The sequence below is a fragment of the Pongo abelii genome, chromosome 10 (genome assembly GCF_028885655.2).
Source record: "Pongo abelii isolate AG06213 chromosome 10, NHGRI_mPonAbe1-v2.0_pri, whole genome shotgun sequence".
NCBI classification, from domain to species: Eukaryota; Metazoa; Chordata; class Mammalia; order Primates; family Hominidae; genus Pongo; species Pongo abelii.
In genome coordinates this window covers 68,305,516-68,319,674 of record NC_071995.2, presented here as the reverse complement: position 1 = coordinate 68,319,674, position 14,159 = coordinate 68,305,516, and the positions used below count along the sequence as shown (strand labels likewise).

Here is a 14,159-nt window from a genome sequence, read left to right as displayed (position 1 = left end):
GCAATCATGGCAAAGAAATTTTAAAAATTCCCCAGGTGTTTCCATGGGTGCAGTCAGGGTTGAGAACCACTGTTCTAGAGTATTAAAATTCTGTCAAGACCCAAAGATGTTTTCTAACCTTAACAGGCATCTTACTCTTACTTACTACTACTTACAATCTGTGTAACCTTGAGCAAATTCCTTAACGTCTCATGGAGCTGTTGTGAAGGTTAAATGAGTTAATTCACATAAATACTTAAAATCACATCTGATACACAGTAAATGATATTCAATAAATATTAGCTCTGTGTGTGTGTGTGTGTGTGTGTCACATATCTATGAAAAGAAAGCCAACAGGTGGTACCAAAAGTGAAGATAAAATAAGATAGTCTAATGAAGTGATGGTTTTCACACACACACAAAAGATGTTTTATGGTGGAAAATGTTATTCTATAGCTGTGTTCTTGAACTTGAAAAGTAGCAATGATCTTGAAATAAATCTTTCAGAAATGTGAAGACTGTACTTCTTGCTGAAATCAATATAACAGCCTAACAGGATTCTCCTGTCTTGATAAAGTAGGCCATTCCTAAATCTATCCCATGCTGTGGATGTTATTCCCACTGCTAAAACAACTTTACTCACAGTCTGTTCAATGCTAATCTCAAATATAATCTCATCAGTAAATTCTTTTCCTAATCATTTTCCAAGATATTTGATTACTCCTGCCTTTGAAATATCCAAATAGTCTACAGCCATACCATCCTGAACGTACCCTATCTCGTCTGAAATACCCAAATAACCTTGAACTTCTTACTCTACTACATAGTAAAATCATTTGTGTACTTATCCTACTAGATTATATGAGACTGCCTCTTGTTCATCATGCATTCAAGATTTACTGAGTGCTTGTCATATGCAAGGTACAGAGGATACAAAGGCAACGAAGACATGCAATAAATAATGCAGCAACACCATAGCAGTAGGTACACTATGCAGAGATGGCATAAACGAGGATGATCTCTTCTACCACACATCTGCAGTATCTAGAATGGCACAACATGTATGGTAGGGACCCATAAGTATTTGTCAACTTTAATTCCTACCTGCTTTTTGAAGCTTTTCCATACCACTATAGCTTACCTTTTTTTTTTTTGGTTCTCCTCAAGGAGAATGGTATAGACAGAATTTGCTCCCTAAAAGTCTGTCTACACCATTCTGCACATGGTATCTTTTAATCTATGTGTTAGCATCATAGGCTGTTATTTAATATTTTACATATAAATATGTCCTATCTTGCCCAACTATAAAACATCTGTTCAAAAGAGCAAGAAATCCTAGAGCACTCTGTACTTACTACTAAGCATTTAGTATCTGTTCAATGGTCCTACAATTTCCGAAAGCAACCAAAATATGTCATGCACCTATTTACATAGCTGATAGCATCACTTCTGAACCACCCCACCTGTGCTCTGGGTTCTCTATGAAGCAAGTAGCTTTCACATAGGTGTTCTTAAAGCAGGAGGCCAAAGACATGTCTGCTGGAAGCATGAGACTATGTCATTGTTCTCAAGCTAGGAGTCCAGAACTTAGATTTAGCTCCTCTTCCAACTAGATGCCTGGGTCCTCTGAGAATTCAGACACAAATTTGTATAATGAATTCACCCAGATATTTTGCTAAGCTAGGTGCCTATAAGATAATATGCACACAGAAAGCACTCAGTAAATGACAGTTTCCTTTTTCTCCAATCTTACAAGGCCCTAGATCCTGTTGGTAACTAAGAAAAGGTAAATGCAACTATCAACCACTTAATTCCAATGCTTTGACTATCCAGGAGAAATTAATTCCTGGTTCCCTGTTGATTCTAATCTAGGAGACAGCTTAAGGGAGCTCATGGGTCTTGAAGCTTATAAGGTGTACAGTAAGTCTTCACTTAATGCCACTGATCATTCTTGGAAACTGTGATTTTAGGCAAAAAAACATACAGCAGGTCCTTGAATAGTGTTGTTTCATTCAACATCATTCCATTGTAATGTTGATGAGAACAAAAAATTGGTTTTGTTATATGTAGTTTTGCTTCAAGTCGCAGTTTCAAAAAACTTATGTTAAGTGAGGACTTAATTCACCTGAAAGCTTATCACACACTCAAATATAACAAATAGGAAACATTATGCAACTTGAATACAAAAGTATGTTCATTGGTTTCTATAGTTATCATTCCATGTACAGTATTCATGTGAATTCTTGGATGAAAAGTCCAATTATTTACATATTTGGATACAATCATACTATACTAGAACCGAAGACCATACAGGTCTCTGTTCCAGCATTTTCTGGCTACCTCATGGCACTGCATAATCACTTCCACCCAAATCTAGCCAAATCTAAGTTTAAGTACTTCTGTATCTATTCCAAGACCAACTCCCTTTCTTGTTTAATCTCAGTGACTCTTCTAGAGAGGGCACTCTTCCTTCTGTATCTCTTCCACTTCTAACCTTTCTAACCATCAAGAACACACAATAGATAGTAGATCTCACATTTTAATGGCACAAATTACAATTAAAGTTTGCCAACTGAACAGAATTAATAGTGGTACTCAATGCACTTGGGAAACGAACTTTTAGTTACACCAATCTCAATGTGCAATTACAGTAAGTTACCATAATAATAATATCTCTAATCTACACTCACCTACTAATTCCTTATCTCTCCATCCTTCATTTAACTCAGTCCCTTAAGTTTTGTCATTCTGACTTAAATTATTAAAACCTTAACCCTCAAGACCCACATGGTAGCTTGTGTTCTGCTGTCTGACAAGGTGTTTGTTCAGATTACCTACCAGCTGAATGACCTATTTGGCCTTCTTGGGTCTGTCCTAACACATAGAAATTGGCAACCTAGACTCTTTCTTTTTCCACTAGTTATAGCTTCTAGATCGATATCTTGGAAGGAAATAATTACACCCTGACCTGAAACATTACAGTTCCAGTTGATCTAAGGTTCAATTTTTCTGTACTCTATCTAACACTTAAAATGTCATTTTAAAAGAGTAAGCCATACATTCAAAATGTTGCTTCACCAATGTTACAGGAATATAGCTATTTAATATACTGAACTCCAATGGAAAATGTTTGCCATACATGGCTTCTTTTTAAACTAGTAAGTACCTTAAAAATTCTTTTTCTAATGAAAATAAATTTGCTCATGTATTAATCTTTGTATGTCCTTAAAAACAAAAACATAAATGTCTGTCATACCAATGATATAACTGCATTTTAAACCTAACCCATTCCATATCTTAGCCCAGTTAGAATTTCATATTTGTAAGTTAAAAAAATTAGACCAGAATTTTAAAAAATCCAGATAGCTGATTATAACTATAGTAATTGCCATTATCCTTTACAAAATAACCTTAGTTTCTCAAATACAGTTTTTCTCCAATCCATATCTACTTTCTGCTGTGATAAACGGTGGTCTTCCAAAAGATAAAGTAAGTTCTTTGCAGTTGCTCTAAAGAAATAAAAGGTAGCTTTAAAATAGCCAGATATTTCTATAGTAAGGGTTACCAGAAGGGTGAAAGCCATACTAAAACACAGGGTAAGCAGAATAAATTACTAGCTAATAATAGTCCTTCAACAACTAGGATAAATAATTGTAGATAAACAATTTTTTTATGTAATAAGCTTTGAAAATACGTTTCTTGGTTTAATTGGAGAAACTGTTAATACAGAATAACTTCTGTCTACTAATTCTGTATTAACAAAATTGTGTTCCATAGCAAAAAAGAGAAAAGCCACAAAAGATAGAAAAAAGTAAATGGAAACCATGCTTGTATACGAAGTAAGTTTCATCCTCCCACTTTGAATCAATTTGGAAGGTAAATTGTTATGACAAACTATTATGATACCTATCAAAACTTTGCTTTTCATTATACTGGGAGAGTTCCAAATCAAATTATTGATTTTTACTTGAAACTGGTTAGGATAGTCATCAGATGTCTTCTTCAGTTATTCAATTATCCTATAATGTCTGATGGGAATTTATAACACTTTTAATTCCCTTCTATTAACAGAGATTAACAGAAATGGGAGATCAACAGATCTGACATTAACAGAGATGATAAAATCATACTAATATTTAACAATTTGGGAAGTTAATTTGAGAAAATATAAAGATATTTTATTGTTTAAGTTTTATAAAAATTTTATGTGATAATAGCTAACATTTATTGAGCACTTACTATGCACTAGGCTCTGTGCTAAGCGCTTTAAAAGTATTACAACACTTTAAAAAATAGAAGTAGAAGCCTGCAAAACGAACAAGCATTAAACTGTGAGTCAAAAATCTAGATTCTATATCCAGACTGAGCTAAAGCAAAAGAAATATTTAAGAAATACTTGTAAAACAAAGAACATTTTACAAACCTCTAAGTAATGAGTTTACTTAATAAACAGGCACACGCACGCGCGCACACACACACACACACACACACAGTAGCCAAATAAACTAAAAAGAGCTTTTAACTTCCTTTAATTGAAAACACAGAGAATGTCTATTTTTAGTTTAGCAAACTCTTCAAAAATACTGCAAAAAATTTACAGATATAAAAGATGTTGAAATAAATTTCAATCTATGCTATATCCAAGTAATAGCAACCTTAGGATCAATAAGGTCTGAAATAATGAGGTTTTGCTATGTAAGAAAAATAAAACTCTGAAAATTAAACATTTTTCCTTTTAAGTCATACAATAAACCCACAAAGGAAGTACTGGTTGTTCTTTATTTGGTAGTTACTTATTTTTCTCTTTAAATAAAGTATCCCAGAATAAATACAAAATTCTTACTTTGTTGCCCGTATAAACTTGCCCCAAACTGAGACAGCTGACCTGATGTAGATGGTGATGCCAGCATCTAGAAACAAATTAATTATATTAGAGCATAAAGAAAACAGAGCAGAGCATTGCATTTACACTTCACAAATCTGTAAATCATACCATAAATGTGAAAATCTAACACTTTTTCTCATTCTTCAGAAAAACAAAGAACAAACATTCTATAATATATTCCATGTTTCTTAAGAGAATATCACAATTGGATAAAACCAAACTGTGGAAATGAAATTAATTTTTAATCCTATAAGTTTTCTAAAAGTCACACTAACTTGAGTTACAGCAGCACTACTATTTCACTTAGCAAGTTAAAAAAATAAAACTATATAGACATGGTATATAATTTATATACTTGTGATATGAACTTCATGGCACTTGAACAATGCCTTTGAATTTACTTCATCAATGTTTTTTTTCCTTGTAGATGTAAATTATTTGAAGATATATTATGTTCATAGAACATACATTCATTTTATATATCCTCATAGAAACGAATGTAGCAGTGTTATATACTCAAAGTAAATACTGAAGCTGAGTAAATGAAAATATGTGTGTGCATATTTGTGTATTTCCTGTCTTATATTAGGCAACCATCAAAACATCCTAATTAAATAAGATGTGAGCCATGTCATCAAGGGGCTTACAATCTAGTGGGGAAAGAGAATGAATTATACAACTCATTATATTTTAAGGCACAGTGTGGTAAATGCTCTAAAGGAAACATGAAACATCACTGGAGCTACACAAAGGTATCAGGAATACTCTATAGGGTGGTAACATTTAGGTACATACAATGAAGGGGTCTTCCCTCAAGAATATGCAGTGAGTATAAGTGTAATAAAGATTAGTAATGTCATCAGAAACCACCTGTACCCCCAAAACTATTGAAATTCAAAAAAATTGAACAAAAATTTAAAAATTGAACACAAAAAGCCAGTATCCAGTTGTTAAAAAAAAATAAAGGTTTGTAATATTATTAGAGAACATAAACAGTGGTGACAGGATAACTATGAAAGGAGATAAAGTTCACCTCTATTAGGAGATAAAGCTCACCCATGTTACGGCACAGAAGAATGCGAAATAAATGTCATACAAGAATGGCTACCAACTACAGCAATAAAAAGAAAAATAATATTAAGCAAGAAGGTGGCAATCAAAATGAGCTTTGGGAAGATAACTCTAATAGCAGAAATGGGATATGTTGAGATACTAAACAACAACAGCAGAAGTGAGACTAAAAATAAGAGGCATTCTGGTGGTAGAAGTAACAGTTATTTTATGTCCTGTTGACTAGCTGGGGTATAATGGGAAAAGGAGGTGGATGGAGACTCACAAAGAGAGAACTATCAGAGGCTGATCTGTGGTTTCTAGGGATGAAAAATCATGCTGATACTGACCACAGTTCGAAAAACCAAGAAGTGAAACATGTATTTTTGTTTGTTTTTTTCTATTTTCTCACCCTGTCTTGTGGTGCTGAGGTGAAACATTTAAACAGTAGAGGTTTTACAATATACATTTCATACTATTTTCATGTCAAAATTCTAAGTTGTTTTAATTATACTAAAGTTTGCAAAATTTTTTACACAACTATAGTTTTAGACCAATGATACACATCAGTCACTCTTGAGGTAGGGCTGAGTTATACACCACTCTAAAGAAAACAGTAATATTAATAAGACAGTAGTGATTTTTCTAAAAAACAAAAAAAAAAAATCAAACCTTACAAATATTCCCTCCCAAATCCAGAGGATATGCAACCTAGATAATTAAACTAACATTCTTTATCTATACAATTAAACTATATATTCTTTCCCAATTATAACGCAACAGATCAAAAGATGCCTGATAAGTTCTTTTCTTAGGTATTATAGATTACTGTTACTGCATTAACTGAAAATATTTTGTAGGTATATTAAAAGTTCATTTCCAAATTGCAAGAACAAGAATATATAATAAAGCTTTAGTTGATCACAGAAGGTAAAAGGTTTATGGCACATGTATACCTATGTAACAAACCTGCAAGTTCTGTGCACATATCCTGGAACTTAAAGTAAAATTAAAAAATAAAAAAGGAAGTTTTATCCTTTTTAGTAAGTTTTCTTTTATGATTGTGTAGTGGCCTCCTTTATTCCAAATAATGCTTGATATCTTAAAATCTGGTTTTCCTAATAGTAATACAAATCAACCATCAAAAAAAGGAGGTAAAATATTTACATAAAATTCTTAAGAATCATGATTTTCTGTCATTATAAGCTATAAATGAAAAAGTACAGTTGTTTCTAAAGGCTGCAAATATAAGATGTTGCCAACATAAATGCAGGACTTAGAACAATCCATAATGTGAATACTGTCAAACAAAACACTTAAAACCTTTTTCATCAGATATTTATGTTTATTGAATAGTTAACTCCAGAAAACACACATTTTAGTCTACTTTCTCACACTGATGATACATCCACGAGTTACAGTATGCCTGGGTATCTACCTGCCCTCTCAAAATGGGAGAAGGGAGTAAGTAGGGAGGGGAAGCAGAGCATGAAGGTAAAGAGGCGGTAGGTCCCTAGGCCAATTACTTGAGATCAAGAACCGTAGGCTGATCCACTTACCACAGTGTGTAATATTAAATACGATTTTCTCTATGTGCCACTACATGAAGGTGGTTAGTAAACACAGCTTTACAGGAATAATAAAAGTAGTTTAATGTTAAATTTAAGAGTTTATAACCTTCAACACATTCATGTAAAATAAGCATCGATCAGCTATACGGACATATCTTAAAATTACTGCCTCAAAATGTGTCAAAAATGCAAATATCTAATTTCTTATAAAATCTATCCCTAAGAACCTGTACTTTTAAATTCTGAAGGCAATATTTCATGAAACAAATCGGTGCTAAAAATGGATTTAACACACAGTGAAGAAATGTGAATGTCACAGAAATGCTTTTTATGAGTATAGAAAATGCACAAGAAATATACTCTGACAGAAAAGTAAATACTATTAACAGAAAACAGTAAAAAGAGCCTAGTTTTGGAGTCAGAAATAATCTGGGTTTGAATCCCGGTTCTGCCACTTACCTATGGAACAGCCAATACTTGGTTTCCTTCCTATAAAATGAAAATAACTACCTACCTCACAGAGCTGAAGTGAAGGTTAAATGAAATAAGATATGGCATATAGTATGTGCTCAATAAATGGTAGCAGCAGCTGCTAATAATCTAATCTTCCCCTCAGTTGCAGAACTCTCATTAACAGGATTGAGAGGGGGCATTCAGACTCTTGAGAAATGTATTAAATAATACCCTTAATTTATATAACTTTTTGCCCAAGGGGCTAAAGAAAGAAGTTTATCTTCACAAATTCCAGGTAAAATAAGGCGTAGAACTTGTGCTCTTAAGAGTGGCAAAAGGTAGAAAAAGATTAATAGAATGCTGAAAACAACAAGTTACAGCACACTCTAAAATCATCATAATAATCAGGTCTTCCATATCTCTCAGAAATCTACACTGCACACTGCAGTCAAACAACAACAATAAAAACCAGGAAGCAACTAGAAGAAAACAGTAATGTGATTCTGGTTATTTCCCTAACCCATCACAGAACTTCTTTATCCTTTAATATACAGAATGTCAAAGAAATCCACAAATTGTTGCAAGGAAATACAACAAAATTTTGTTAAATAAAAATTCCATGACCATGACAGCAATTAAAAATGATATTTAAGTTTTAAAATATTATTTTTAAAAGACTCTGTATAATATACTCAAAATTATGGTGATAACATAATTCCTAGCACTATGTTATTATTCCAGGACTAAAGCCACAAATGAATTATGACTTTTTAACTGTACCATATCTACAAAGAGAAAAAGAGACAAAGAAAAAGGAAGAAAGCATATGCATGCACACACATAGAGTTCCAGATCTAGATAGAAGCTAAAGAACCTTTAAAATTGGAAAACGGATGACTTAAAACATGAAACTAACGAAATCTAGCAAACAGGCACAAAAAAAGAAAACTATGAGAAGGTAATACATTAAAAAGAACAAGGCCAGGCGCGGTGGCTCACACCTGTAATCCCAGCACTTTGGGTGGCCGAGGCAGGCAGATCCCCTGAGGTCAGAAGTTCGTGACCGGCCTGACGAACAAGGAGAAACCCCGTTTCTACTAAAAACACAAAAATTAGCTGGGCGTGGTGACGCATGCCTGTAATCCCAGCTACTCAGGAGGCTGAAGCAGGAGAATCGCTTGAACCCAGGAGGCGGAGGTTGCTGTGAGCCAAGATGGCGCCATTACACTCCAGCCTGGGCAACAAGAGCGAAATTCTGTCTCAAAATATCCCCAAAAACAAACAAACAAGAACAAAAGAGAAAAGGGGCAAGGGAGGAGGCAGACAGTAAAATAAAATAGTCATTAAGTCACAGAACAGGGTAGCTTACAAATCAGGTAACTGACGATATGCATCTACTAGGTATTTCAAATAATTTTCATTAAAATATTCTTAAGCTTACATAAGGAACATTTGAAAAATAGTGTAATACTCAATGTAGTTAATTCCTTAAACACTTGCGACTCAAATTTTTTATTAAAAACAAGTACGGCATTATATTGTCTGAATGTCAGGTTACAGCTGAAGTACAAATTTACGGAAAGACATATGACTGACTCAAGGAATGTTTACATTTTAAAGGTTTTCAATATTCATTGCTAACCTATTTTCTACAGTCTGTCTTAATTACAGCAGTCACTTTAGTGCCCCCCTCACAAACACTAACTATTCTCCCACTTAAAAAAAAAAAATCCTTCATGAGCTATGTACTATTATTGTTCCTATTTTACAGATGAGAAAACTGAAACATACAGAGACTGATGTCCTAAGACACACAGCTAGCAAATCAGGTAGCTGACATAAAAACTTAATAGTAGGATTTCCAGGGCCTACATTCTCAATCACCAAAAACTAATAAAAGAGTTTTACATAGCAGTTTGTTATAAAATAACTACACAAAGTATTCCATAGGTCAGTAAAAACCAATCTGAAAAATGCAATGAAAATGGCAACTGCAAAACCCTATTAAAACGCATAAAGAACAAGATTAAAGGGAGAAATACCCTTCTGAAAAACCATCTATATTGGTATTAATGTGCAACAATCAAAAACCATTTTTTTTAAAAAAAGGATGTCAAAGATTATTACCCAAGATGTTAAAATGGTCTACAAAGCTATGGCAATTCAATTATGTTGTAGTTCTGACACAGGATCAGCATGGTAAACAGAACAAGATCTTAGAAACAAGCCCAAGAATGTATGAGACACTAGTACATATAATAAAGGGATATTTTAATTAGCCATAAATTAATGATCTAACCCGGGTGGGCAAATTATTGCCTGCAGGACAAATCCAGCACACTGCCTCTTTTTGTAAGATACATGAACTAAGAAAGTTTTTATATTACAGATGGTTATATAAAGACCTATTATACAAAATAGGTTTTGATTTTATATATATCCTTGATTTTGCTTCTTGGTCCACAAAGCCTAAAATAGTTACTATCTGGTTCTTTAAGGGAAAGTTTTCTGACCTGTGATTTAAAGCATAAATGGTGTCGGGGCAATTGGAGAAGCTTGTAGAAAAAAAAAGTATTTGGAACCCTACAATTCACAGGTTAAACCAAAACACATTTCTAATGGACATAAATTATATGTGAAGAACAAAACATAAAAGTATTATAAGAAAGTAATTGGGAAATGTCTTCCTAAGTATGATCTCGAAAACAGAAGCCATTTAAAAATAAGACTGATGGATCACATTTAATTAAAATGACAAATATACGTATACTACAAATACCAAGAATTAAAGGTGAAAAACTGGGAAAATATTTGTAATGAATGACAAGAGGTTGTTATCCTCAATACATGGAGAATGCAAACTAGTAAGACTTAAGATCTCAATAGAGAAACAGAAAATGACACAAAAAAGGTACACAAAGGAAGAAATACAAATGAGCAATAACTATATGGACAAGACACATCACACTGTGTGTGTGTAAAATTAATGATGTTTTACTGTATGTACATGAAAATAAGCTTGTCTATTAGCAAAGACTTCAATGTAATTGCTGGTATTCTTATTGGCATGGAGAGTGGTGATTACAGTAAAAACTGGTACAAACTTTTTGATGGAAAATATGTCTGTATGACCTAGAAGATTTAAATAATTGTGTATTTTCCAATAAAAATATTTAAAGCATAAAATTAGAATTTTAGCAATTATTTCTGATAGCATTATAGGTAATTTTTCTTCAAGCGTATTTTTAAAAATTTGTATAATTTACCTGTGCTATTCTGTAATTTTAAAAAAGTAACAGCAACAGCAGCCAATGTATGAGGTAGCTAATATATTATTACTCCTATTTTTACACAAAAGGAAACTGAGACTTGGAGAAGTTCTTGCTAACAGGCAAAGTCAGGATCCAAACACACATATTTGTATTGCTTTAGAGTCCAAGTTCTTAATTCCTATGCCATACTATGTTTTTAATTAATGTTTTTTAAAAAAGGTTTTGTGAATCAAACCATTCTGTTACTTCTGTGCCAACCAACTGGATCAGAATGGTGGCCAACATTTGTGAGTATGTGTGTAAGTATATATACTAATTCTGATTTTAAAATGTAGACATATAGTAGTTCTGCTTTTGAGATGACATATATCTCTTTGTCATTCATTCTCTTTATATACTTTTAGATTTCAGACTGAAAGCTTCCTATCTTCCTAATTAGAATAAATGCATTTCATCAGTAATAAATATTTCATTAACATTTTCCCGGCAAACTTAACTTTCATTATATAATCACAGCAATACACACAAATTGTAGGTTTTTGTTTCTGCAGCGATACTACCAAAAATATATCCCACATTCTTTATTTACAAGGTCAACACTTAAAATAGAAACCTGTGTAAATAATAATTCAATTATAAGTTACATAGCACATAGCTAAAAGCGCAGTAAGATAACAGAAAATAGATGACATTATTCCATAAGCTATTAAACTACACACTAATTATCAACAAAGCCACAACACACATTAGTTGAAAAAAGCCCAATAATGCCATTGATAGTTTGTTTCCAAAATGACACAAGAATGTTCAAATCAAAATAAAAAAGGAAAATACAAAAACAGAATAACAAACATCCTAACATAAACCTAGCAGGTTAAGCTGATTTGTGAAATTCTGCAAAGACGAAGTGATTTACTAATGATCAACTTCGAAGAAAAACAAGGGCATTTGTTCCATATCTTAGAACTTTATAAATGCTTCAAACATCAGTAAAAATCTCATTAGGTTAATAGCTAGAGTAGATTGTTTTATACATAAGGAGATTTGGCATAGCAAGTTTATAAAGTGTGAAAGGTAAAAAAGTTGGGCAGGTGTACAAGGTATAAGAATGCAACTGGTGTGAATAGAGAGTATAGTGTATAATTTAAAGTAGCTTAACAAAATTTTAGTAATTACATTCTTTTTAAAATATTTTATAAATTTGCTAATTATGACTTGGTTGCATTCTAAATCCTTTTATCCCAAATGGGATTATTGAACTATTAGCCTTCCAAAGCATTTAATTCATATCTCTATGTCATCCATCACATTTTGAATACAATTCTTCCAAATTTTTCCTATTGTAGTATCCCTATGGCTGAACAGAGGAGAGATACACCTGAGGTCCAGAATTACAGCTAGATGACACAATAAGCATAAAGTTTTATTACAGCTTGCCATTATATCTTCAAGTCTGCGTAAATCTGCTTTCTGTTCTATATCTGCATTTGTTTTAATATCAAGCAAGTTATTTCCCATATTGAACAAACAAAAAAAATCAGTGATCTAGAAGTTATACATGTTTACTCCATGTCTTTGAGTACTTCTATCACAGTATTACCATATCCCAATTTGAGAATCATGGGATATTTATTTTCCCCATTAGAATACAAATTCATTGTCTTTGTATCCCAAAAGGATACAAGCACCAAAGGGACTAGCACTATGCTGAAAAGATTGTCACTCAACCACAGACAGTATTCTGCACTTGATATGCTGTTTTTCAGGAACCCAGACACAGACTTACATTGCTGAAAAAAATACAACATAATTGATTAACTTACATCTTTTTCTGACCGATGTGGAAACATAGAAGACTGGCTGTAGTACATGTTTTCATCATGGTAGTCACTGTCGACCCCCTCTACAAACTTCTTTCTTGAAGCACCAAACATGCTGTTTGTCACCTAAATAAAAATATTACTTTTATCAGGGGTAATACTTTGGAAAATGTTCAGTTTTACCTTACTCCTATGTGGAAAACAGAACATGAAGGGAGCATTGCTAAGATACAGAAATTGATCAACTAATGGCTAGCGGCGCATGTGATAAAGTCATAAATCTGATTATAACAATAAAGTGTTAGATGTTTATTTCCAGACCTTAAAAGTAGGAGAATCACATAAAGCCTATCTTAACAATTCCACTTCCTTTTAAAAAACTAAGTATATCTTACTCTTCAAAAATGGCAACCCCAAATATCATTTTCCCATACATAGATTTTTTAAAAATTAAGTTTAGGTTTAATTATTCACAATCTTCACATGCATCTTCCACATTTGTGCATTTGTCATCACCTTATTTTCTCAGTTATCTGTTTTCCCAAGCATTCATCTTTCCTTACAATCTAAGTTTATTGAAATATACCGTTTTTAGAATCGGTACATATACAGTGGCATACTAGAATTTTATCTCAACCAAGTACCCACTCATGTAACTGAAGTACAATCTTTCATTGATCATACTGGTATAAAGTTATTATTTCAATGATATAACCTGCTTATTCATTTGTTTTTCCAGTCTTTGTAACATCCAACATTAGCAATTTTGAGCTCACACCAACATAAATTGTTGTCGCTTGTTATCTGTGGAGAAATGGTTCTAGGACCTCTTCCCTCATGGATTAAAAAACAAAATCCACGGATGCTCAATTCTCTCACATAAAATGGTTTATAATATTTGCATATAACCTACACACATCCTTTCATATACTTTAAATCATCTCTAGATTACTTATAATATCTAATACAACGTAAATGCTATATAAATAGTCATTGCATTGTTCAGGGAATAATTACAAGAAAAAACAGTCTGTACATGTTCAGTACAGACACAACCATCCATTATTTCTCCCCAAACATTTTCAATCTACGGCTGGTTGACCCACAGATGCAGAACCCGTGGGTATGA

The 14,159-nt window shown here is 32.8% G+C and overlaps 1 protein-coding gene across 4 annotated transcripts in view; it reads right to left on the bottom strand.

Annotated features, from left to right (window-relative positions):
* Positions 1-14,159, bottom strand: part of CNOT2 (CCR4-NOT transcription complex subunit 2) — a 109,253-nt gene that overhangs the window by 28,975 nt on the left and 66,119 nt on the right. For all 4 annotated transcript variants that reach the window (XM_024256270.3, NM_001133145.1, XM_054526505.2 and 1 more), the window contains 2 exon segments: positions 13,034-13,156; positions 4,823-4,889 (listed from right to left, as the gene is read on the bottom strand). In XM_024256270.3, coding sequence (XP_024112038.1) covers positions 4,823-4,889; positions 13,034-13,156 — 190 coding nt within the window.